This window comes from Callithrix jacchus, chromosome 4 (genome assembly GCF_049354715.1).
Source record: "Callithrix jacchus isolate 240 chromosome 4, calJac240_pri, whole genome shotgun sequence".
Lineage (NCBI taxonomy): Eukaryota > Metazoa > Chordata > Mammalia > Primates > Cebidae > Callithrix > Callithrix jacchus.
The window spans coordinates 135691525-135719502 of record NC_133505.1 but is presented as its reverse complement, the minus strand read 5'-3'; the positions used below and the strand labels follow the sequence as shown (position 1 = coordinate 135719502).

At 34.6% G+C, this 27978-nt stretch overlaps 1 protein-coding gene and 1 long non-coding RNA gene across 3 annotated transcripts in view; one reads left to right on the top strand and one right to left on the bottom strand.

Annotated features, from left to right (window-relative positions):
• The window catches only part of LAMA2 (laminin subunit alpha 2), a 637958-nt gene that overhangs the window by 399179 nt on the left and 210801 nt on the right, over positions 1 to 27978 (bottom strand). For both annotated transcript variants that reach the window (XM_054254427.2, XM_054254428.2), the window contains exon 4: positions 25604 to 25846. In XM_054254427.2, coding sequence (XP_054110402.2) covers positions 25604 to 25846 — 243 coding nt within the window. The remainder of the gene's footprint in view (positions 1 to 25603; positions 25847 to 27978) is intronic.
• LOC103792613 (uncharacterized) lies at positions 804 to 14659 on the top strand. The gene is made up of 3 exons (XR_619471.5): positions 804 to 895; positions 5909 to 5945; positions 14528 to 14659. It is a non-coding gene; the product is annotated as an uncharacterized LOC103792613 (long non-coding RNA).

The following is a 27978-nucleotide window of genomic DNA, read 5'->3' as shown; positions in this document are numbered from 1 at the left end:
ATATTTGATGTATACAACCTAATGAGTTTGGAGATAAGTATGTACCGGCGAAACCATTACCACCATCTCTGCCATAAACATATTGATAACCTCCAAAAATTTTCTCTCGCTCTCTTTATTTATTATTATTATTTAGTGATACAAACAATTATAAGATTGACTTATTAGTAAAATGTAAAGCATACGATACAGTAATGTTAAGTCTAGGCACTATGCAGTACAGTAGATCTCTAGGACTTAATTCATCTTGTAGAAGTTAAACTTTTTACCCTTTCATTAATGCTTTCCTGTTTCTCCTCCAACCCAGACGCTGGTAACTACAATTCTACTCTCATGTTTCTGTGAGTTTTGGCTATTTTAGTTTCCTTATATATGTGATATCATGTAATATTTGTTCTTCCACTTCTGGTTTATATCACTTAGCATAATGTCCTTCAGGTTATGTCCTTCAGCATAATGTCCTTTCACTTAGCATAATGTCCTGAATTATCTGAAATGGCAGGATTTCCTTCTTTTTCTAAGGCAAAGTAATATCCCATTGTATGCATATACCACATTTTTCTTATTTATTCATTTGTCAAAAGATATTTAGGTTGTTTCCATGTCTTGACTGTTGTGAATAATGCTAAAATTAACATGGGAATACAGATATTTCTTTGAGATCCTGATTTCCATTGCTTTGAATATATATGCAGAAGTGAGAAGGCTGGATTATATGGTAGTTCCTTTTTTTTGTTTGTTTGAGACAGTCTTATTCTGTCACTCAGGCTGGAGTGCAGTCACACAATCTCGGCTCACTGCAACCCCTGCCTCCAGGGTTCTACCTTACAAGGCTATTCACTTTACAAACATCCCTGAGAAGATCGTCTGGAACTATCTTTGAACAAACTATGAGGTAACTCATAAATTTTTAATAGGTCAATGCCTCAGAAAATGGACTTATTAATTTTAATTATGATTTCAAATATATTGTTTATAATTTACTACTGCCTTGTAATGTCTTTGAGACACAGCTTTTCCTTTAGTTTTTTGAGGCTATCAATATAATTAATTTCTGAAAACCTATTTATAAGTATTAGAAGATCCGATATAGAGATTCACTAACAAGATGACTTTATTTTTCTAAAGCATACAACTTCCAGATTTGAGGTATTTGTTAGCACCACCTTCCAGAACTTCCTGCTGGATTTAAAGCATTATGAGGCTATGTCACTTCTAATATGTAAAATTCACAAAGATCTTTGGAGTAGCAGACACACCATTGAAAACACACAGAAGATACAAAGTTATTAATTCATGGGAATGATTCATGCTAAATTAAAATATTCAAGTTAAATAAAAATGCAATGGTAAACAACAGCATCAAGAGTCTGTAATAAAAACTGAAAGTGTATTTGCAGAAGACACTGAGGATCTCAAAAAAATTAAAATATATTTTTCTTATTGAATTTCAAAATTTCCCAATTTAGAAAGCCTAGTAGACAAACATCCCAAAAGGGAACAAGCACAGTGATGAGGGTGATTCATTTGTTTTTATAAGTTCTCTGCAAATAATTATTTCTGAAAATACATCCAAAGCCCACCATCAGTGTGGGACAATGGAGAAGGAGGTCTTTGTCTTTTGCTCAGCAGGGACCTCTAGACTAATATGTCTTCCCACCCACGATTGCCACACCACATGGTTCCATGCTTCGGTACAATTTGGCTTCACATATTGTTAATCATTTCAGCATTCACAGTCTCCTTGAAAAGTACAGCTGAAGGGGCACACTGTTTCATACGGCTTAAAAATATCCTTGCAATTCAGAAGCTTTTTTTTTTTTTTTTTAATAAAGGCAAGAAGGAAGGAGCATGAAGAGGCCATTAGATACATCTGGATTCTTCTACAATACCCACTTCTACATTTTCCTGTATCTTTTACCTTTGTTCCATATCAGAGAAAATATGATAGCAAAAGGTTGTGTAGGATCTTCACAAGGATACTGATTTCCTTGAAGATTTCTTAACCCAGTGTGAAGAGACATGTAGAAAGTCATAGAAAAATCACTTCATAGCAGATAAACAAGCCTTCAAACAAAATGGCACTAAAGACAAAAGCAAAGTCATTGACAGGGAAAAATATAACTTTGAAGGTCATACAAATAATATCTGAAGTTCAGATTTTTGTGGTATATGAATCATTATCTTTAGTAAATATTGTAAACCTTCTTTCTGTTAAGTTTTTTACTCTGAAACTTCAAAACATGTTTATTTACAAAATAATTATACATGTATACTCAGTCTGATCCTGATAAAATCCTGTAAGCGCAAAATGAATTAACACCTAACTAAAAGTCTTTATGACTGACACTGTGCCATGGAACAAAGCTTATTTGTTTTGTTTTATTTGGTTTTTGACTTTCCTTTTTGTAATGATAAACTTTAAAACTTTATAAATGATTACATTATGAATTTTTATAATTTTTCTTTTTCTGGAAATCCCAAAATATCTGAAACTCAATTTTAACCTTATCTTATTGCATTGATGACTTGCACATATTGTGACTTTTGGACACAAGTAATTTCTTTTGATATTTTTGTAATCACCAAAATACATATCTGAGGGACTCAGGCTGGAATATCTTGAAATCTGCTCTGCCAACTTTAAAATGTTCTAGACATATTTGTTTCTTTTATGGTCCCAACAACTTCCAGTTGTAAATAAAACTTTTCTGTCTTACATTAGTATACACATACTAGAAATTATATTTTAAAGTTTCTTAAATTGGTCACATCATGGGTATAACTACAGCCCACATAAGTGATAATTTTTTGATAATTACAACAATGGAAACTGTATTCCTTAGACATTAATTGGTTCTTCACACAGTTCTGTGCCAATGTATATCAAAAATAAAATGTATAAAATATCCTTTAACCTGCAATTTCTCTTATCAGAGTTATTTACGTTAAGTATTAATGGAAGAGTATAAACAAACATACTTGTACCAGTTACTCATTACAACAGGGCTTCTAATCAAGAAAAGTTAGAAATAACCTGAAGGACCAGCAGTGGAGATATGATAAATAAGTTGCAGTATACTTACATTTCAATTGAATACTATGTTAAAGTAAAAACAAAGTAAATTTACCAATGCTAAAATTTAAAAAGTGTACAACCTCATAAATGCAAAAGCAAATCGTAAACACCATGTAGAGGGTAAGTACACTTGTGTTGAAACGAGAACTATATAATATAACAAGAACACATTTTATTCATATGTCTTCACTTACACATAGGAAATGAAATCTGGGAGGATATATACCAAATGTTAATCATTGTTAGCAGTGAAAATAACATGGGGAGAAGAGGAGACTTTCTTTATCTTTGAACTGCTGATCACAGAACAATTCTCATATAATTGCTTTATACAATTTCATACTATTTTTTAAATTAATTTATTTTTTAACTGGGAATATCTTTATTATGCCTTCATTTTTGCAGTTCTGGTGGAAAAATAGAATTCTTGACTGAAAGATTTTTCCTTTGGCACTTAAAATGTCATTTTTTTCCAGCTTTTATTATTTGTTTATTTTTAATTGCATTTTAGGTTTTGGGGTACATGTGAAGAACATGCAAGATAGTTGCATAGGTACACACGTGTCAGTGTGATTTGCTGCCTTCCTCCCCTTCACATATATCTGGCATTTCTCCCCATGCTATCTCTCCCCAACTCCCCACCCCCCACTGTCCCTCCCCTATTCCCCCCAACAGACCCCAGTGTGTAGTGCTCCCCTCCCTGTGTCCATGTGTTCTCATTGTTCAACACCCACCTATGAGTGAGAGCATGCAGTATTTCATTTCTGTTCTTGTGTCAGTTTGCTGAGAATGATGGTTTCCAGGTTCATCCATGTCCCTACAAAGAGACGAACTCATCGTTTTTGATGGCTGCATAATATTCCATGGTGTATATGTGCCACATTTTCCCTGTCCAGTCTATCATCGGTGGGCATTTGGGTTGGTTCCAGGTCTTTGCTATTGTAAACAGTGCTTCAATGAACATTTGTGTGCATGTGTCCTTATAGTAGAATGATTAATAATCCTCTGGATATATACCCAGTAACGGGACTGCGGGGTCAAATGGAATTTCTATTTCTAGGTCCTTGAGGAATTGCCACACTGTCTTCCACAATGACTGAACTAATTTACACTCCCACCAACAGTGTAAAAGTGTTCCTCTTTCTCCACATCCTCTCCAGCATCTGTTGTCTCCAGGTTTTTTAATGATAGCCATTCTAATTGGCATGAGATGGTATCTCAATGTAGTTTTGATTTGCAGATGGATTAAAGACTTAAACAAAAGACCTAACACCATAAAAACCCAAGAAGAAAATCTAGGCAGAACCATTCAGGGCATAAGAGTAGGCAAGGACTTCATGACCAAAACACCAAAATCATTGGCAACAAAAGCCAAAATAGACAAATGGGACCTAATCAAACTCCACAGCTTCTGCATGGCAAAGGAAACAGTCATTAGAGTGAATCGACAACCAACAGAATGAGCAAAAAATTTTGCAGTTTACCCATCTGACAAAGGGCTGATATCCAGAATTTACGAAGAACTAAAACAGATTTACAAGAACAAAACAAACAAGCCCATTCAAAAGTGGGCAAAGGATAGGAATAGACACTTTACAAAAGAAGACATACATGAGGACAAAAACATATGAAAAAATGCTCATCATCACTGGTCACTATTTATTTTTTAATTGGCGTTTAAAAATATTACAACAAGCCAGTTGTGGTGGCTCATGCCTGTAATCCCAGCACTTTGGTAGTCTGAGGCAAGCAGAGCATGAGGTCAGAAGTTTGAAACCATCCTGACCAACATGGTGAAACCTCGTCTCTACTAAAAATACAAAATTAACCAGGTGTGGTGGCAGGCACCTGTAATCCCAGCTACTCAGGAGGCTGAGGCAGGAGAATCACTTGAATCTGGGAGGTGGAGGTTGCAGTGAGCTGAGATTGCAACATTGTACTCTAGCATGGGCTACAAAGTGAAATTCCATCTCACAAAAAAATTACAACAAAACTTTCAGTATGCTATACTGCTATTTTCCCCCTTAAAAAACATTCAGACTTAGTTCCTCACTCTTATGCATCATGGATAAGTAACAACAGCCCGTCAACACCACTAGGGTCCCTGCTTCACTTCCCTCATTTTTTAGGGAAGCAGTTAAAACAATAATGCACTTTTCACAGCTTTCAGAGGCTTCTCATCAGTCTTTGAGTCTTAGAGAGATTCTGACTGTATACTCTTGGCATACATTCCAGTTTATTAAAGCTTCATTAAAGACAGGATCACAGTAGCTGGGAAGAGATTTATAACGAGGTGAATTTCCAACTTTAAATACAACAAAATAGACCTTTAGGTAAGCTATTTTCAATTGGACTACAATAAATTGGTATAGTTTTAACATTAATCAGATGCGTATCTTTTAACTATGTTCAGTATGTTTAAATACAGCATATTTTCAGATAGCTTTAAAATCTCCAAGGATATGCACATACAACACTTTATTCTGGTATCACAACAAAGTGAGAAGGTAAAGGAAGAAAGAATCATAAACCAACTCACAGGTAAGAAAATTTAGCTTCTGAGAAGGCACATCTAAGATCCCAGTGAAAGAGACTAGGAGGTTACAGAGACTACAAGTGATAGAATTGGAAATTAGATACAGTTTTTATTTTTTACTTCAAATTCAGTGCAGTTTTTATGATACACAATTACCACTATAAGATGAGCATTCTTCTCTAACACAATGCTATGAAATAGGTTGTTCATTCATTCATTCAGCTATTTCAGGGTACATTTTTATTTTCTTCATTTTATCCTGCTGATCACAATGCATTTCTTTTCATTATCAGATATTCGCCAGGGAGTCACATTGATGTTCTTTCATGGGTAAGGCAAGCAAAGTTTATTTTATGCTCCTCTTTGATGATTCATGTCACTATTCCTCCTATGTAATATGAATCTAAAGTATCTATCCTGTAGTATCCATATGCCTATGCAAACACAGGGAGTTTGGGGGTAAGTCCATGACTGTGGCTAAGCATGCAGACTGTACCATCAGCCTGAGTTCAAATTCTGACTTTGCCACTTACTAGCTATGTAAATGCGGGTGAGGTAACATTGCCCATCAGTTTTCTTACTTGCAAAATGAAAACAATAATAGTGTACACTGCATGAAGTTACTGTAAAGGTTTAATGAGATACAAAATGCAAAGCATTTAGAATGGTTCTTGGCCCATGGCAAGTGATCAGAGAATGTGAGCTATTATCATTCAAAGTGTACGCTGGAAAAATATATTGGTTCTAACCATAGCCACCTGAAAAAAAACTCTTTTCTGCGGCAGTGGGCTGGCTCTCCGTTTTTGTAGGAGTATATTCTGTACCTTAATCACACAGAAAACTACCCAGCAACAAATACTAATGCTTAAGTTCCTGTCAACTAATTCAACTCTGAGAATTGGCCTGCACATTTGACATTTGAGAGGGAGCATCCATCCCCTGTACTCCTTCATGGATTAAGTTAGACTGTCACAAAAGTACAGAAATAAATCATATTATCTTAGTTTCTCAGAGACACATGATTCACCACTGAATAACAAATTTAAGAGAATATCTTTAGCTTTCTTATGTGGTTATATTACTTGCTTATTACTGATAAGCAAGTAATATTGTCCATTGCACTAGTGATGCTTGAAGTTCTTATACTTTTTTTCTATCTGAAGTCCTTACATAAGGACTGCGTTAAATTTGCTCTGAGAATTCATTGCCAATAGAATGTCCATCTTGAAAATTTAAAAGCTTTCTTCTTTGTCAGACACTAGATAATTTAACATTTTCTTTTTTAGCCCTAGTTGTCTAAAAATTCTGCATTAAATTAAGAGTTCAACTGCAATAACTAACTCATCCCAGATGAGCAGCCAGTGTATATTTTTCCTCCATTTTTTTTGTCCAGTGAAATTTTAACTTTTTGTTATCATTTTAAAGTTGTGTTTTTTCATGAATGCCACCTTGATGCTTTTCTCAAAAGCAAGTATAAAAAAGTACACTTCTTTAACATGCAGTGGTAATAAATTCATTTTTTGTCATCTTGTCATTCAGTCGCTCATCTAGCATTATTGAGCACTAACTTTGCTATGCATAAGGAAAACAATAAAGAACTAGACAACGTGGAAGTCCTTAATTTCTTTAAAGTAGTTACAAGGAAATAACATATTGAAGAAAAGCACTGTTTTCAGAATAAATAAAAGTATGAAGTGTATGTTATTAAAATTATTTCTCTGAAACTGTTAATTCATTTCCTTTAAAAACTGCCTTGTATGCTGTGAATATAACATAAATCTTTTTAAACATTTATATTAAAAAGTACAATTAAGTGAATGAAAACATTTCACACAAATAATCTTGGTTGTATACATATTCCAAAAATAATTAGGAGATTTTGGAGTTATTCAGAGCTGTGATCAGAACTTCAGGACATTCCTTTGAATGTTCTCAGTATTTCCAAATTTCGTCTTTGAAGGTGAATAATTTTGGTGGGTGGAGATAAACAAAAGTCATTGAGAGTCAAGACATGAAGTCATCATTATAAAAACAATCAATGCCAAGAAGAGTTCTAAAAACATTTTGAACAACATTCTAACAACACTGCATTTAATTAAATGAATGTAGGTCTCTTTTATCCCTGCCAGTTTAATAGCTTGGACTTACAGAGTTTATTATGGTGAATTATGAAAATTTGCTTAAAATTGAATAGACTTTACTAGGATACCTCATAGCCTGTGCTACAGAAGCTCAGAAAGGAATGATTCTCTACTTGCTTTTATAATGTAATTAGTCAACTTAGTTTCTTCCTTATCCTCCACTCAAAGAGCAAGTTTCTAAATAATAGGATTCAGTTATAGCTCTTTAAAACCTTGTACTCTGGAAAAACCTTGTGCAAATCCCAAATTGCCAGTTGCATGCATAAAAGCCCTAGGAGGTCAAGAAAAAAGAAATTGTAAGTTTCTCTCTGCAACATGCTGATGTAAATAATAACAGCTGCCATTTATTACATCTGCAACTTAGCCAGATGTGTTATGTAAATTATCTCATTTAATACAGCCAACTTGGGCAGATATGTATTTATACTTCCTCATTCTTAGATATGGAAACTAAACTTCAAAGAGTTACCCAAGATTACACAGCTACTGACTGCCAGACCAAGATTCCAAACCAGGCCTGATTTCAAAGTCCCTCACTCACCACCACCACCTGTTACCAGACTAAAGTACTCCTCCTGTACAGATCTCAACCATTTCTGCCATGGGAAAAGCTGGTAGGAAAGAAAATAGACTGGCAGGACTTCAGATTAAACATGGTTTGTGTTTCCTAAGGAATTTAGGAATTGAATTTCCTAAGAAGGCTGTTACACTCACTTAACCATGTCTCTTTGAAATGAATAAACAGCAGCTGGGAAAATACATTTCTTACAGAAGTATTCTATATGCATCAGACAAATAAAAAGACCCTCAACTCCAGATGTTAATGTAAAATTATCCAGATGCTACAAAATGATCATCAGAATACCAGAGGCAAAAGAAAGCCAGGCTGAAAATTGATTTCAAAAACAGAAATCAAAGTGGAGACACCAATTTGTATTTTTGCTAAGTTACAGAAGACTGGTTATTTCTCTGTTCTTTTTTAGTACACACATGTGGAAAGATCTCTCTTAAATGATAAAATAGAGTTGCAAAACTGGGAGTTTCCTGGCTTGAGTAATTAATGCACAGTTTTCTGGGCAACATTCTGGTGCTTTGATAACATTTTGCTTCTGTGTTGTTTCTGGATAGAGGAAGTATAGATCTCTGAGGGCTAAATGAAAAACATAGAAGTCATTCTCATACAAATAATTTGTGTTATTAATATTCTTACGTGGGTTTTAAAATTTGAATATAGAATAATATGCTATCATTTAGTTATCAATTTTTCTGGGATTTAGGTGTAGCTCTAGTACCTAAATGAAAGACATATACAAATCTGACAAAATTCTAATCTAGTTAGTTCACTACTCAGAATAGTCAAACTAGACAAGTCAGTTCCCACTTTCAACTCCCAGGCATGATTTATCTGATTTGGCTGACTGCGTAGAAGCCATACATACATGCTTATGTGATGTAAAATGAGGTGCGGGGAAATGTAAAAAGGAATAAATCATGGCCCCCTCCCTCATAGAACTCAAAAGTTTTTAGCAATGCCTGGTAAACAGTAGCATCTTTCAACTACCTAATCATCTAAGTAAAGACATAGGGAAAAGATTTTATGTTAAATGTCTGCATATAAAATATAGAGTTTTTAAAAAAACCAAATACAGAAAACATTCATTCTTATTACTGGACTTAAAACAAAACAAACAAACAAGCACCAGTTTATTTGTATTCCTATCTCAAGAAACATCCTTTTTGTAGTTTTCCTTTAGGGAATTGTATGAGTTATAATCGCATCAATGGGAACTAACAAGAATGTCATTTAGTTTTGAGTCTTTTGTTGTTCTTTAACCTTGCAGTCTTCTGATAGGATGACTTGTTTACTCTTGTTTCTGCAGCTGTGAGTTCTGGACAGAGTTGTAGTGACATTAGTTTTCAAAATAACCCCAAATCCTCTTTCCAGATCAGAATATCAGTGTATTGTTTGGTTCCACATATTATATGCTGATTACTCTTGACCTAATTATTTTCTATCTGTTCCACCTTGATTTGTATCTACCTTATGCTGTACAAGTTCTCTTGGAACTTCTTAATATATAAATGTCCTATTTGATCCGCATCCAATTTTGGAGTCCAAAGTCTAAAGGGCCTGAAGAAGCTATTTCTTTATTATCTTAAAACAAATTTTAGTACCCTTGGAAGCACTGACATTAGCTCCTTTTCACATTCTGCCTTTGTTTGTTTGGTTTTTTTCTTTTAATCAAAATCTCATTTGGCTAAAAAATTACCTGTGTTATTTTCAACAAAAGGAAGTTAGGCACCAACTGTGCTATTTTCCAGTGATAGGGATAAAATGTTCTGAACTCTCTCTCCTCTGAGTCCTAGTGTAGGGCCTTGACCAGGGAAGGCCTAAGGATGATGGTTATTCCTGGGCTCCCCTCTTTAGGGTGCCTCAAAGACACCAGTGAGCCTTGGCAAATTTCAGTAGAGTGTTTGTGCATGTAGAAGGGTGTACACACTTTATGTTGCCCAGGACACCACTCCTCCTCATTTTGCTACTGTCTTAATGATTATCTCTTACTAAGAACACTATTTGTAGTCATCCGTCTATGTTACAGGCTCTTTTTGTGGTCACGGAGTTTCTGTTTGTTTCGTAGTTGTTTTGCATATATTTAAATGGCCCTTGTTGCTTAATGGAATTAACTAGTAGGGGCTATGTCATGGCACCCAGAGAACAAAATGTTAGTGCTGAAGACAAAACTAGTTACTCGGCTTTTAGCTTTTCTGTCTGCCTTAGGATTCCATCAGTTCTCAGATGCTTTTGGCTAGCCCTACTCTCAAGAAAAATGTGTGTGCTTTTATTAGCGTGGAACATCATCAAAACATCTATATTCTGCCAACTGTATTTATTTATGACAAGAACTTAGAATTCAGTCATTACCCCCAATTGTTTTGGGAATTATTAAAAGATTGTCAATGGAAAGATTTACAAAAACACTGGAGAAAATGAGAGGTGAACACACTGCAACTCTAGTGACAGAGACTCTCCTGCTAAAGAGTGACCCCCCACATTATATAAACCTTGTTGGAAAACAATCATAAAACAGGATGTATTGTATAAACACTAAACTAAAACTCCAAATGTTTCTATTCCGTATCCTGCTAAACATCCTTCTTTTTATTTTAACATTTATTTAATCATAATTGTTGTAGAGGGAAATAGTTCTGTCTAAAATCTGTTTCTATGACATATTTCTGCAAGGCAGGTGTTTTGTTTTTGTTCTTGTTTTCCCTAAGTATAAGTTTAAAATGTAATTTTCTTATCATGAAACTGGTTTACAGTTTGGTACAAGCAGCCTCTCTACTCAATTTATTCAGTTATTCAATAGGTGAAATAATCATGGTGACTCAAGGAAATTGCAAGGAACGTAGCCTGTCTCCCATCACTCCCTTCCACATTTTCTATGCAGCAACCATTCAGTTCCCTAGACTGGTCACTACCATTTCTCTCTCTCTCTCTGTAAGCTTGTAACTAAGACTTTTCTGTGCTAATTTTTTCTCTGACTTATTTCATCTCTTATCTAATCCTCCCAAAGCATAATGTCCATTGTTTCCTGCACCTAAGACAGTGTTTGCTATAAAGGCAGTGCTCAATATTTATTCATTGAAAAAAATAGCTAAATGTTGAGGTCTACTCACTCGCTATATATACCCAAGAAATTTATTTATAATATCAAATCATTTGGTGGTTGAACTGAAACTGTATTCCAGCTCATTTTTGTTGTCCTATCTTTTTTGTAATATATTTGCTTAGTGCTGATTAATGTGTGAGCTGGTCTTCTGCAGCTAATTCAACACAAAAGTTTATCTTTCTATAAAACAAATGGATGCAACATAGTGAATTAAAATAATGGAAGAGAAAAATGTTTTTATTCCACTAAAATAACAAACTAGTGTGGAGATAAAAAATAAAGCAAATTAAAGTATTCTTATAATTTTTCCTTCAAAAAGCAATAGGGGATTTTTTTCCCTTGACATAACCTAAGAATTTTTACCAACAGTCTTGCAATAAAGATAGTTTATCCTGAAAATAATAGTGGATAAGTGCTGCACATGGATGTCAGGTTTTAAAATATGGAAAAGCCCCTAAAAGTGTCCACTGCCTCTCCTGATACAATGGACAGCTACACATGTGATTATGCTATGCATATAAGGGTAGTAGAGTGTGTCTGTGTGGAAACACAGTTATATACGTACATGCTTTTATATTCTGTGAGCCAAAACAACACAGTTCCCAAACACTGCTGGTAACCTGTATACCACCAACTTTCATGGAGTTCCTTATAACAACTAATGTAATGCCTGATTAGGAGTATAAAAATATTTTTTTCTACTTCCTCTTTCCCCACAAAATTTAAAAAGAAATGGTGCATGACTCATGTTTAATTTAATATTCACATTGCTAATTTGGTAAAGAAAAGGCCTTTACAAAAGAAATTACTGTACTTATAAATCATTCTTTCAGCGAAAGGACTTGCTTGATTTCCCACTGATGCTTTTGCTAAAATACTGTGTACATCTGAGGTTATACTTAGGACAGTATTTCTGCAAGTATTTCTATTCATGCTTCGGCATATATTAGCTTACACCATGTGAAACTGCATTTTTATTGACTAAAATAGTTAAATATTGGCGATTTCCCATGGCACAACATAATAATAGTAGGCCTGGTTTTAAAAGGCACTTATAATTTGAATAAGGAAATAAATAATTCTGATTACTGAATGAAGCTAAAGAACAAATTTACACAAAGGAAATATAATTTTCTAACTTATAATCTTGCTGGGACTGCCATTTTCCTTTGTAGAATAAATATCACAGGATTTTTGTTATCCATGATTAGAATTTAAATTACATGTCTTATGTACTTCCCAGGTAGCAGAATTGAGCTACATTATTAATTAACATTTTTCCAATGAAAATATTTGGCTGTAGTCAGTGTGCTATGGTGCAAAATAGTACATATCCTCAGGCTAGAATACTTTGCTATATATTTTTCTCTAGTTTTCACTTCATAGCAGGGGACCTAGTAAAGCAGCTCCTGATATTTATTTAAGTTTGTTTATAAAGTGTAATCATAACCATTTCACTCCTGGGTTACTTGTCTCAAGGACTTTTGATGGTAGCTCTGGTGTTGAAATAGTTTCCCTAAGGATCAGAAGCTTATTTTAATAGCTTCAGTAGCCTTTGTTGCATTTTCAAGTATACTTTTGCAATAAAGATAATAGTATATTATCTTTCCTGTGTAAGTCTAATTAACTGACACACCTTTGGGTTTTCCCAGTAGAGGGGGCATTTAATTATCCACACAGTGTCACACAAACTCTTGTGACCAACAGTAAATACACATTTAGAAAATGGCTGATTGGACCTAAGTATTCTATTTATGAAGTGAAATGAGTATAAGGTTTGCCATCAGAAAATCTGGACTGGACCAGAGGTGAGTGTTGAACATTTACCACAATGTGACCTCAAATCAGTTCCTTAACCTTCATCTGTAAAATGAGAATAATAACAATTTGGCTTCAAGTATCTCCAAGGCTTTGGTGAGGATCACATGGAAGAATGTATGGCAGAGTGCCTTGTAACTGACACAGCACCACAGACAAATGGTTATTGCCAATATTATTAATAACACAAACAATAGTTAATTCACTAATCTTCTTCCTTTTGGTAGGGAGTCAGATTTTAACTGAAAGGCTTAAGCTGTACTTAGGTAACATAAAATAAAACTGACAATACCCAGCAAATCTAATATGATCTGCCATTCCATCATGGCATGTTGGTTTGGGATTTTAGGCTTGGTTATAAATGCCATGACATGAGTTTTGACAACCTTGAATTTGTCTTACAATATCAAGTTCATTTAATAGTTCTTTTCTTTATGTAGAGAACACATATTGTTCCTGCTTCACAGTTTGGTAATCTCAATACACTTTAAAATTGGGACCTGAATTGTTGACAACAGTTTATAATTTTCAGTTCAGAGAACATTTTCTACAATAAATTGCAGTGAATATAAGTAGAACTTTTTTTTTGCAATAAGGTGCTACCATATTTAAATGCCTGTGTGCCTATCTGTACAATACTAACAATGGCTAAGAGTGAATTCTATGAAACCATATAAGAAGTAACAGACCTACAAAATGAAACCTGAAGTTTATTCATATAAAAACTGACAAGTTTTGAAAAAAAAAGTCCACAAGATTAACAGTTTAATAAATTGAATGGCATTAGAGGGCCCTTTTCTGACAATGGAATAGATGCTGTCAATTCAATTCAGATAGAATTTTAACTGGGTGGTCAATAAATGATAAAAATAACAGAAAGAATTAGCTTGAGCCAAATAAAAGAAAAACACAATTTTTAAAGTTTTGTTTGACCAAAAATGTATTTACCTGTTGATTTACTTAATATTTTAATAAATTTAACTATAAGATGGAGAAATACTGTATCTGTCAAAGTAATGTGGATATAATTACCTCTAGTTTGGAGAAATATATCTCTTTTAAGTCCTTCAGAACCCTAGTTTCTACAATCTCACTTATGTGCACAAAATGGTTAATTATGTTCCAAAAATATAATATTATTGGTTTTAGCAGTCAATTTTAAAGACTTCATAGAAAGATTTATGTATTAAGACATTTCGGAATTTTATTTCCAAAAGTAGTTACATTACTATAATTGGTCTCAACTATGTCTAACAAAGCATTTTGTTCTCTCTTATAGAAGTGGACAAGAAAAAGATTCTTTGAGGGATTTCTTGTGGAGCATTAAAGTTGTGGTCAAAAACAGAAATGTATGCAACGCCTGAGAAGTTCTGCAGTACCCTTTGACCACACAACATGGGCTCTGTTGCTCACTTATCAAAGTAATGCATTGACTAATATCTCTCTATTTTTCCCAGCCTCCACCCCCAACATAGAACCAACAGATTCTGTGTTTAAAATGTTCCTGATAAGAAATCTTGTCCTACTCATTTTATCACTAGCCTATTTAGTATGGTGTGGCCCCTGGGATATATACATACTAGCAGGTTCCATAACCATGCCTGGAAAGAAGTTAAACTCAATAAATAGCCCATTCTGCAGGTATACTGGAAGTTAAATTCAAATAGTAATGCTATATTCGATGCAAATTAAATTTTAAAAACGTTTCTAAAGCCCTTTTTATACAGTTTCTATCAGCTCTCTTGTAATGTGATTCTTATTAAAACCAGATCAGATATGTGTTTAAGTATTCTTCTGTGAATAAAACCCATATCACCTTCCTTATGTGTTTATGATATTTGTTCAATCATTAATCAACCATTTCATATAGTAAAATTTTACAGGATTAACATGTCTTAGGAACTTGGATAGCAAAAACAAAACCAAACCTTTAAAATCACTTTAATAATTATGCATATACGTTATTATTATTGTCTTGGGAAGAACTGTTGGTCAGTGGATCTTCTGTATTGTTATTAGCTTTCAGGCTTTAGTATTGAAGGGAAAATGTATGTTCCCTTGGAAGGGAAATCGTTCTACTATAAGGACACATGCACACGAATGTTCATTGCAGCACTGTTTACAATAGCAAAGACCTGGAATCAACCCAAATGCCCCTTGATGATAGACTGGATTGGGAAAATGTGGCACATATACACCATGGAATATTAGGCAGCAATCAGAAATGAAGAGTTCGTGTCGTTTGTAGGGACATGGATGAATCTGGAGAACATCATTCTCAGCAAACTGACACAAGAACAGAAAATGAAATAGTGCATATTCTCACTCATAGGCGGGTGATGAAAAATGAGAACACATGGACACAGGGAGGGGAGTACTAAACACTGGGGTCTATTGGGGGGAAAGGGGGAGGGCCAGCAGGAGGGGGAGCTGGGGAGGGATAGCCTGGGGAGAAATGCCAAATGCGGGTGAAGGGGAGAAAGGAAGCAAAACACACTGCCATGTGTGTACCTATGCAACTGTCTTGCATGTTCTGCACATGTACCCCAAAACCTAAAATGCAATAATAAATTAAAAAAAAAAAAAAAGAAAGAAAAGCTGAAAGGGAAGCTACAGATGGATTGAATAGACAGGGGAGTTGGGCAGAGCGGGTGAGGGTAAAAGGAGTACAGGCCCTCTTTAAATGTTGGTTACGTTCATTGAGGTCTTTATGGTCACATTTTCTATTGCCATGTAGAAGGAATGAATAAAAACACTAAAACACTAGAAAAACAAGATTATATTTAGACCTTAAAGGTGCAAAATAGTGGCTAAGAGTAAAATGATCAAAAGTAATGCAAAAAGTGAGATTTTAATAATTATTAAGCAAAAAAATTTCTGACAAGTATATAACACAATTAAAATACATTAAATTCTGGAAACAAAAATAAAAAAATTTAAAACACAAAAGAAATATAAAAATACATCATTTGTCAGAATAGAGCTTAAAGAAGATAAAAAAATAAATATAAATATACCAAGATAAAATTCTTAAAATCAGCAATTTAAAATCATTAAAAAGATAAAAATGAGCAAGATAAAGATGTTAAGAAATCAATTAACATGAAAGTAAAAAAAACTATTGGATATAAAAATAAAGTAATTCATCAAAGCTGAAAGGTAAATAATTTTTTTAACCTAAAACAAAATCACTCAAACCCCAAAGTAAAAAATAAGCAGCAGCTCAAACTCATTCCAGTACAATCTCGCATAGAGCTTCAGCAGGACCTGCTAGGAGCGGGGACTCCTGAGCCTATCGTGCTGAGCAGATTTTCTAGGAAACACTGGAAACAGAAGGAAACTTTTAGCCGTGTACCTTTCTGGTGCTCTGAGAATACATTGAATTCAAATCACAGCTCCAAAAATTACTAGCTATGAAACCCTGGGAAAGTTATTTGATCTCTCTTTACTACCTGTTTCTCAGCTGTAAAATAGGACAAGTATTAGTATATATGAATTTAAACGTGAAATTCTTAGATTAACACCCTCCATATAATAAATGTGCAACAAATGCTAGCCATCATCATTTGTTATTGTTATTATCATTGTTGCTTTTATTATTATTGTTGGTGTTTTTATTGTTGTTAATGTCTGTTTGGCCCTGGACTACCCCCACATTAGCACTGAGAACCTCACCTATTGCTTCTGGTCCTCCAAACTTCAGCAGGCTTGTGATTTTTTGCTTTGCTTATTCTTTGGTCTTGTTCAGTAGTCTCTGCCCTCCCCAGCCATGACCCCATGTGGCATGGCTGTGTCCCTCTCATGCTCCCCACTCGCATTCCAGGATGAGCCATCTCAGTCATTTCACAGTTAGGCTTACGCCAATGTTAGCTACTGAACCTTGAGAATTTACTATGACATTGTAGAGGTTAAAGAGAATATTGACATAAGATTCTAATTTGATCATCATTATAACTATGTAAACTGGCTGGGAGACATATTAGATAGTTTACTCTTCTTTCTGAATCCTACTGTCAATCTTTGGCAGAGCTACCTGAGAGTCAAATCTAGGTAATTACCCAAAAGTCAAGCATCCAGTGTCTTTGTACCTTCATCCACAACCCTGGGCTTCCTTACCTAGCTTAACAGAAGCTTACCCTTCTGTTCCATTTCAGTGGATCCTGTTCCACAACACCAAGAGAACCAGGTCTCTTAAATATTGCTGTTTTCTCCTCAAGATTCCTTTCTCATTCAGTTTCCATGGCCATCTTTGTTTTTCAACAATACTGTATTAATTTAACAGGGATTTGTGGATATTTTCTGGGCATAATATATATATATATATTTTAGAGAAGTAAGGGAGTCTACTCATTGATCTACAGAGCAAAAGGAGGAATATCGTCCTCTTAATTTTACCTTTGTTACAAAGATGCATTTTTAAAATATAACAATAAATTACCTTAAAATTATTAATGTATTTTATGTGTGTGTCATTCCAAAATATTTCAGCCTCTCTGTGCATTCCAACCAGAGTTGAAACATTTCATGTTTTAGAGGGCTCCATATAAACCTCATTGTAAGGAGGTACTTTAATATTATTGCTCCGAGTACTGACTGGTCACATATTGATCTAAAAAGAATTATTTTTAGTAAAAGGAAGGCTGAAACCCCAAATAATTGTTTATCTAAATTTTTATTCATAACCAATACAAATTAGTAATACTCCGCTGTTTCTCCCTGAAGGAACAATTGCAAGGGTAATTGAGAAAGCCTAGGTCTTCATTTCCATTCCCTCATTTCCATACAAACTCACATGTGAAATCATGTTATAACCTTAACAATAGTATATCAAAGGAGAATTTCTGAAACATTTTTTAATACAGTCTTGAGTATGTGTCTCTGTTCTCCAGTATTTGCAATTCTAAGGATCACCATAATGTCAGATGATGAAAAGAGGAAGAAAAATATTCTGTCTGTATATATGAAATTCTGTCACATAGGAAATCAAAATAATATCAAAGCTCTACATACAGTTTACAAAAAAAAAGTATCTTCAAGATTTAATGATGGTTTCTCCAGGGATTTTTACACAAGCCTGCCATGTTTCAAAGCAGAATCAAAGTGAATCTAAGTTCCATTGAGCTGCAGTCCAGGAGAGTGAAAAGGTGGTGGTAAGAAGGAAAGGAAATCATATGTAAATAACTTAAAAGTCTCTGTATAAGGAAATGGAGGAAAAATCACTATGGTAACTATGAATATGTAGTTAGCAGTCTAGTGACAATCCAAATAAATTAAAAGCAATAATCCAAGTCATCGAAAGGAAACAGTGTCATATAACAGAAAAACATTATAATTTTAGTTCTAGGATCTCTAAAGCAGTGCCATCTAGACAGTCTGTCCTCCTCAATATTATTACTCAATATTATTACCCCTTTGACCATCAACAACCTAGTTTTAGTTCGAAGTTTATTGGCTCAACTCAAACCTTCCAAGAGATGCAGTCCGCCAAAGCCTATCATGTTTCTTAACATAAAAAGTTAGTCTTTCTTCAGTTGGAAGTAGTTAGAATGACCAATACTCTTTCCCTAAATAACCAGTACCCTCTTCTCCTACAGGGCTCAACCAGGCTGGAAATAGCTGAACAATAAGCCAGGAATACAGACATAAGAATCACCAAGATTACTTGTTTAAAATATACATAGGGCTTCCTGTGCCTCTGACAAATTTAATGAATTAAAAGTTCTGGTCTCAGGAGGAGTTGTTTTTCAAATGCTCCTAGGTGATTTACAAGTAAAGGCAACTTCTCAGGGGTGCCTCCAAGTGGCAGTTCTTGTGAGCAGTTCTCATAGCATCTGTGCTACTGCTTTCAGCAGAGGCAGCACTTGGGCTGTGATAGTAGCTCTTGATGGCTTGGTTCCTTGTGGCACTGCTGGACGTGCACGTTACGTAGCTGTTCCCACCAGAGCTCTACCCTGCGGTTGGCCTCAAAGTAATGGAGGCCCCTGTGGTCTGTTGCTTCATACCCTGCAACTCCTATTAGGGAGTTCAGTATCATTTGCTCAAAGCAGGGCAAAATAGGGTCCCTGCTGAGCCTTCTCTTGGCACTGATGATAGAAAATTGCCCTTCTAAAATAAAACTCTTTTAAGGCTTTTGCTCAAAGCCTCCTTCTTTTTGTAGCCTAGATAACGACATACCCAGTCATATTATTATCTCTCCTATGTCCTTCATTATCCCTTTTTATGCCAGGCCTTGAGGCTTGATACCTTATGTTTATCTCATAGCTCGGAGTGAGTTTCTCTTCTCCCTTTGCATGCAAACCCAGGATGCTAGGCTTCAGGGTTAAACTCTTTCTTGGTAGTAGCTGAACTGTTTATCTAGGGAACTGGCAAATCCACATGATTAACATTTGTTATCCCTTGAAATCAACATGGGGTGGAGGGCAGAGAAGAGGCCAAACCAAACCATGAAGGGAAACAGGTGGGAGTAGCTGGAGTAACAAACAAGGCCAAATTAAAAATCAGAGATGATGTGGTTAAGGGAAAAGAGGCCATAAGGAAAGGCTAGACATCCCCAGTAATCAGATATACATAGGGCAGTATTAAAGTTTGGATTCAGAGGCTGAAATGGAGGGCTCGAATATCCTTTAGTAGATGCATGAGAAATTTATCTAAGGTATCTTTCAGCTCTAATGTTCTAAAGATTTTGGCACGTCTTCGAAAATTCTCTAGACAAGTGGCAATGTAATATACTTTAGTAGATTGGGCATTCGTCACAAGAAGACTATTTCCTATTAATGTTCTAAGCCTAAAACATGAACGTTGTTGTCTAACTAGTGAGACATGTTTATTTCACAATGTCTTGTTACATGATGGGGCCTTAAAAATACTCTCCTCTGGGCCAGGCATGGTGGCTCATGCCTGTAGTCTCAGAAGACTGCAACTTTAGAAGGCTAAGGTGGAAAGATCACTTGATTCCAGGAGTTTGAGAACAGCCTGGTCAACATAGTAAGCCCCTGTCTCTACAAAAAAATTTTAAAAACTAGCTGGAGGTTAATTTTTTAGACAGGAAGATTTCTTGAGCCTAGACAGTTGAGGCTGTAGTGAACTATAATCATGTCACTGGACTCCAGCTTGATCAACACAATGAGAACCTGTTTGTAAAAAAGAAACGAAAAAGGAAAGAAGGAAGAAATGAAGAGAAGGAGGGAGGGAGTGAGGGAACAAGGAGGGAACTAGTTTATCTTATTTCTTACATATTTAAGGAGTCTTTTGAAGGTCTGAAAGAAAATGACCATTCAATGGTTAGTCAAAAACAAAACATACATTACAAATCACAGTAAATATTTAGATACTGTTGTCCACATTAAAAATCTATCTAAAATATACATACCTACTATGTTACCATAAAAATTTAAAACATTAAAAAAACTATTAATAGAAGCATAATACCCATAAATCAATAAAAAGGAAACAAAAATATGTGCATATATTAATAAAAAATGATTGATGCAATGAGAAAACTATTTTCTCTGTAGTATTGGTGTCCAAAATAGAGAAGCCCAGTTTAACCATGAGAAAACATCAAACAAACTCAAATTGAATAATATTCTATAAAACATCTCTAAATATGTCTTAAAACTGTCACAGATCAGTGACTAAATGCAACATAGTACCTAAAGTGGATCCCAGAAGAGAGAAAATGAAATTGGTAAAATGAATGAAACCTGAATAAGGTCTGTGGTTTAGTTAACAATAATGTACCAATGTTAACTTCTTAGTTTTAACATGTGTATTGTCACTATTTAAGATATTATTTCTAGGGGTAGCTGAATGAGGGAATTTGAGGATTCTCTGTAATCTTCACATGTATGTAAATTAACCTAATTCCAAAATAAAAAAAAATGCATGTGCAACATTGCTTCTATTTATGGTAGACTATACAATAAGAGTCAACATTCTTAATGATAACAATGAGACAAACTGGATAAATGTACAAAAACATCTGTTTAAAGCCATGTGAGAGCAATCAAGAGGGGGAAGAATAGCCTTCTCAACATCAAGTACAAAAGAGATGTCCAGACAGGTGATTGGTACATTGTGACAGCTTTTGTCCTGTGGGCATTTTCCTGTCCAGAGACATGGTTGAGAGACTGAGCAGCACTTTTGACAGCCCTACTGTATTAGGAGGACTTTGGTAATTCCCACACACGCTGGCTTGGACTCCAAAGATGGGCAGCATGGTAATGAGCATACACTGGAATTAAAGCAGCTGTCATTGGGTTATAGCACTGCTTTGAATCATCTGAATGCCCCAGAAATTTGAATCTCTGAAATTGAATTAAGATGATCCAGCTTTCCATTGCCTGGCAGTAGCGTCAGAAAATCCTCACAGGATGAAGACAATATACTAGCTCTCAAATTATTTCTACCCATTCTCTTTCAAATACAACTTCTGTTATACAAAAATAATCGGGCATATAAGAATGTAAAACAGCATAAAAAGAATAAGCTGATGAAAGACAATAAAATATATCCACAAAAGCCATATATTAGAATTACCAGACAAAAACTATTGAAAACAATTTTTACTTTATGCTTAAGGAGAATAAAAAGAGAATATTGAAAATTTTAGTATAAATCATATTAGTAAATTAAATTTTACTACAAATATAAAATTTCAAAGTAAAATGAGAAACAACCTCTATCTGAAAATGAACCAGAGAAATTTAGAAATGGAAAAATATAATAAGTGAAATTAAGAATCCTATGAATAGTTTCAATAGCAATATTTACATAGCTGAGGAGAGAATTAATGAACCAGAAATAAATATCTAGGATGAAGATACAGAAAGACAAAAAGATGAAAACTAAAGAAGAGAGTTTAAGATAGATAGTGTATACAGTAAAAATTTCCAAGTCATTTTAAATTAGAATCATAGAGCAGAGAGAAGGGGGAAGAAGGAATATTTAGAGAGGTTCAGAAAACTATTCAGTTTTCTGAAAGACATCACTCTACAGATATGTAGAAACTAAAAAGGCACAGTCTAGAGTAGCATTGTCCAGCAGAACTTTGTGCAATAATGGCAATGTTCCATTCTGCCCAACCCTGTGTGGTGGCTGCTAGTCCCATGTGGTTATGGAGTACTTGAAATGTGGCTAGTGCAACAGAGGAACTAAATTTTAATTTAATTTAGATTAACTGAAATTTAAATTTGAATTATCACATATGGCTAGTGGCTATTGTAGCGAACAGTGAAGATCCGGAGCATCATAGTAAAACTACAGAAGGACAAAGATAAAGATAAAAATATTTAAAGAAATCAGAGAAAATTCAGTCCAAAAGATAGTAATTACATAGCTGTATTCTCTACATCAGCAATGGAAACCAGAAAACAGTAAAATGTGCCAAAACCAAATAACTGCAAACCTAGAATTCTATATCTAATAACAATATCCGTCAACAATTGAGGTAAATTCTGTTATGTACCGAGTTTAACATATAGAAATTATTGGAGATAAATTTGCATATTGGCTTTGAGACATTTGAGATAAAAGTTTTTGCTGGTTTTTCTGTATTCTGAGAAGTTATCTTCTCAATGTGCCTTCTTTCACTCAAGCATGGGGAGATTTATTGCTCTCTGTACACACGACTGTTGTAGTACTTATAGAATCATGTTGTATTTACTGGTTTATATTTGTTTCTCTTATTTGGCTGTCACTTCTTTGTAAAGTTGAACATAAACAACTAATAATTGCATTCCAGGGGTTATGTGAAAGCACATAATTTTAAAACTAAAGCTGATGAGTGAGATTTATTTCACAGCCACTTCATCTGGAAAATGTTAGAGACAAGCATCCAAAACTTTTATAATATCCTCAAATGTTGTATGATAGCCAAACTATATTATTTTAGAAAATACCATGCTGTGTTAGAACGATTTGGGCATTGAACCAATTCATCTATTAAATAAATTTAATCCAAGAGAGATTAGATCATTTGACCAAGGTCCCACAAATAACAGGAACCAGTACAAGAATCCAGGTCTTCTAATTCCATGTGTGTTTTTCTATGCCATGATATCTCAGAATTAAGATTCTTTCTACTTACATTGGATCGAGTAATATTATATCTCCTCTTAACCATTTTTAAGTTTAGCAATTGTCAACTTTTAAAAATCAGCCTCTAGTCTTTACCAGATTATGATGAAATATTTACCTGAGAATTAGGGACCTCAATTATTATTTCAGTGCTATTATCATTAAGCTGAGAGTCTTGGAGAATATCACTTGTCTATTCAAAAAAGTAACATATTCTACAAAATAAGCTATATAAAATGAACAGATAGTCTAAGAGAGGTCTGAATTTAATTCTTATTCATTCCTCTCATTCTATTTCAAACATTTCAAATTACTTTCTGATCCTTATTTCATTCACTTCCCTATGTAGATGTAAGTAAACATGTCACAGAGATAGTTCAGTCAGTTGCTCCTAATAGTTCCCATCATTGAATAGTTTTTAGTAAGTGTTGTCTAGGAGTGAAAACAATATAGCCAATTAAAGAAACTAACTAACGTATCTTTTTGTTTCAGATTGGCAGTCTGATTTGTTCTAAAGAATGAGAACCATCATTAATTAAGGGAGAGAATGGGAGGGTATATGCTTGTGAAATGTATGTTACATATCTGCCTAGGTGTAGTTTATATTGCTTAGTAAATTTCTGAATTGAATCATTTTAAAGGTATAGAATAGTCTTAAAATATTAGAGAATTATTAGTCTTGGGTAAACTGAATCTAGGATAAAAAATAATAAAAATTCCACTCAAATGTACTCTTTCTGCACTCCCTACTCCCATATCCTCAGGCCAAACTGGCCAGGAATTGGATTCTTCTAGGCACAAAGCAGGTTGAACAGCTGTTTGACTCACTGCATTTGAGTCCTTGTCATTTGGCAGATTGAGATCTCTGCTGAGAGCACCATTTGGAATGTTTTTCCCCAAAACTGGTATTTTTGAACATGGAATTTGAAATATAGTGAAGCACTGGTATACATTAAAATAATAATAGTGCCTAATGAGACTCTAACAGATGTATGTCAAAAAGCTAATTTTCCATAGAAGTGTTTAGAGATAACCCTGGATTGTCTGGGGTGGGCATGATAGAATGTGAACAGGGGTTTTCTAAAAACATGAATATAAAAGATGACACTGGCTTCAGATGTGTGGACTATTTGGGAGAGAATATTAGACATAAATATCAATGGAGATGTACATAATTAGGTATGATGAAAGGAGATAGGTCACATATACTAAAGAGAGACAAGTTAGGAAAATATCCTAAACAGGTATTGAATAATCCAAGAGCATTACTAAGTCAAAGTTTTGGTATTTGAGAGAAGACTAATAATAAAAATAATAGTAGTAATGGTTATTATTTCCATAATGGCAGCAAAATAATAAAAATAGCACTTATCGAGTACTTGGTGTGCATTTCAGCATTATTCTAATGCTTTAAATATAATAATGCATTTAATCTTCTTGATAATTATATGAGGTAAGAACTATTATCATTATTCCTGATTTATGGGCAATGAAACCGAGGTACAGAGAATTTAAGTAACTGGATCAAGAACATACAACTAGGCTGGAAAATAGAAACCACACACACACACACACACACACACACACACACACACTCTACATACAACTAATAAGAACTGAAGCCATAGTTAGAATACGTGGCTTAAAATCAATGAATGGATCTAAACTCTTAAGCACAGGATGAAAGACACTGGAGAAGTGGAATATATTTGAACCAAGCATATAAACTAGCTTGCACATCACTGAGAACCTAAGATTTCCTGCACATTACCATTCCATAAAGCCTGACCCAGGGAAGAAACCCCACTGTAGCCCTATGTGGTGACAGCAAGAATACATCAAAAGATGGAAAGAATTACTTTTCATTCACGTCTTTCATGTGGATTACATTTCTTCACAAATTCATTTCTTTTGTCTCCATCTTCAGACCAGAGGACACACAAATGTAGGGCCACCTTTAAGGTCTCCAATCCTTCTCTAATCATTAGCAATCCTCATTGTGGAGAAAGTCTCTTTATATGTAAAATTAATCATTGACTTTCCAGCTTAAACCTATTTCCTCTTCTCTGATCTTTACTGGAGATGGGAGACACGTGAAAGTAGTTAAAATTCTAATCACCTCGGGTTTTCCTTTTTTATTGAATAACTCATTTAAATGTACTTTTGCCAAATCCTATTTTAAAATCTCCCTGACATTAATTACTGATATATATTCAGGTCTTTTTGACAGGCCTATTTCACCTTAAATGTGCTTAAATGGTGAGTTTCCTCATCTTACCTCTCCATTTTCTAAGGGGTGTATCTTGGAGTAAAATGAAGTGCAGATGACCTCATCGTCTTTGGCATATGAAGGTGGCCCAGTGCGAGGATAAATATTGTAAAGGGTTAGGCACTCTGTGTCCGTCACAGCATGATACTGCCAAGGCTTGTATTCAACATCATCAAGAGAGCGTTCCAAAATCCAGTTTCCAGGCCGTGGGGAGTTAGCTGCCTTCACAATCACATACGCGATCTGGAACACCTAGGGAAGAATAACAAGAACAATAACGTTGAATTCCCAAATATTCTCATCATTTTATGTCAAATGAAAGTCTAAATGCTACAGTAGATTTAATTTCAGATCTTATTCTATAATCCTATAATGTTCTATTACAGGTTCATATTTAATAACTTTTTTGCTAAGAAGTGATGTTTTGTTTGGACAACCATGGGTTTGAAATAAATGGATTAAGACTAGATTTTGGTTTTGTAACAACTCATTGGCAACATTTTACATCATTTTTAAAGTTCCATTATAATCATTACCACCCAGAGCATTTATTAATATTACATACCTATTTACTCACGTCACTATGTTAAAGACTTTAAAATACAAGTTAGAAATTCCTAGTGTGAATAGTGCCTGATAGTTTAGAAAACACGTTTATTTATATCACATAATCCTCAAAAAAGTGCCATTTAGATGGAGTTAGTATGGTACAGCAGAAACAATATAAACACATTCCTGTGTTCAGATTGTGGTTCTAGAATTGTGGCAATAAAACCTCAATAAATGTCCATTCCTCTACATCCCAAAATAGAAAGCAATGGAGGAGAAATTTCAGTGTTATGAAGACAACTGATTGAACCTGAAACATACTAAATGAAGGGTTTCTGTGCCTTCTCTTTACAAAAAGTAAACGTGCAAGAAAAGGGGTGAAATAAAGAGGTGCTACCGTCAACAGAATAACAATGGAGAGGAAGGTGGCAATGCTCTGTTTACAAATTTGAATAGAATTTGAAGATGTAAAACAAGAAATACTCAATATTTCTTGAGGTAGTGCCTATCTGTGTCTTTACCAATGTAGTTCAAAATATAGTGCAGAAACATTATTGAATGACATTTATGTACACTGTTCTACATAAAAAGACAAATACAAATTAGTTTGAATTACTATCCCATCATCAATGGGTTGTTAATACATTGTAATAATGAGTCATATGAAAAGTGCTATATTAATAAAACACTGTGCTATGCTGTTGACTAATAAATGCTATGAAGTATGAAAGCCTGGCAGCTCTAAGCTCTAAGTGGATGGGGTCACTGGAGGGGCACAATTGGAAGGACAGGCTCACTACAATAACAGACCTGCTGAGCTGCAGAGGGAATCCTCAAAGGGATGCTCTAGAAATGAATTGTATCTGCTTTATAGTTTTGACATGGTACCTCATGCATACATGTATAGGACCTATGGTGTGCCCAAAGGGACTAGATTTAAAAATATAAAAAGTTGGTATGGAATGGGGAAATACAGGTGGCTCTGATGCTAGTACTTTGAGATCTTTACTTGAATGCAGGCACGCTTGAGAGCATTGGAAGGGAAATCGGCCATCAAATGAGTCAAAGAAGGCTTAGTATTAGCCTTTTAGGCACAGCTGTGGAACAACTAACTAATGGACAAAATATTGAAATGCTTCTGTACTTGTTGACAAATCACTGCAGCCCAGCCTCCCAAATGCCTCCTCTTCACTGAGACCATCTGATTGACCACAGCACAGCAAGGACAGCCAAGATATTTGTTCTGAGGGGTTCTGCATTTGAGCATTCCATTTTACTGAGTATTGCTGCAGGTGGAAATACTGATGAATTTATATTTACAATGGCTTATAGATAAGCATAACTGCAGATGGACATACATACCTATGTATGTGCCTATAACTGCTTGAATATGCCAAGACATTTTGGGAGAGGAAATATGTGAACATATGAAAGCTGCTACCTTTAGGAGTCAAGGAAAAATTAGGACTTCTATTTTCCATCCTGTATTCTGCTATATTTTTCATATGAACATAAATGTTTTACTTTTAAATAAAATTATCTTTAAAATAAAGACAAAGTGAAATAAGTCACAGAGAAAGGGCAAAAGTGGGAGCAAAATAGAAATAGATGTTACATCAACCATTATAAAAGATATTTGCTACTTATGCATTTTTAGGTATTATTCTTAAGGAATTGTTTTTTAGATAGTTCATATCGAACAACTCATCACATAGAATTTCTTTATATAGAAATTCACGAAGAAATATACCAATTGATTAATCTTATAAAATGCACAGATAGAGTTGTCTCTACTATAAAATATGAAACGCCCCAGGTTCAAGCAATTCTCCTGC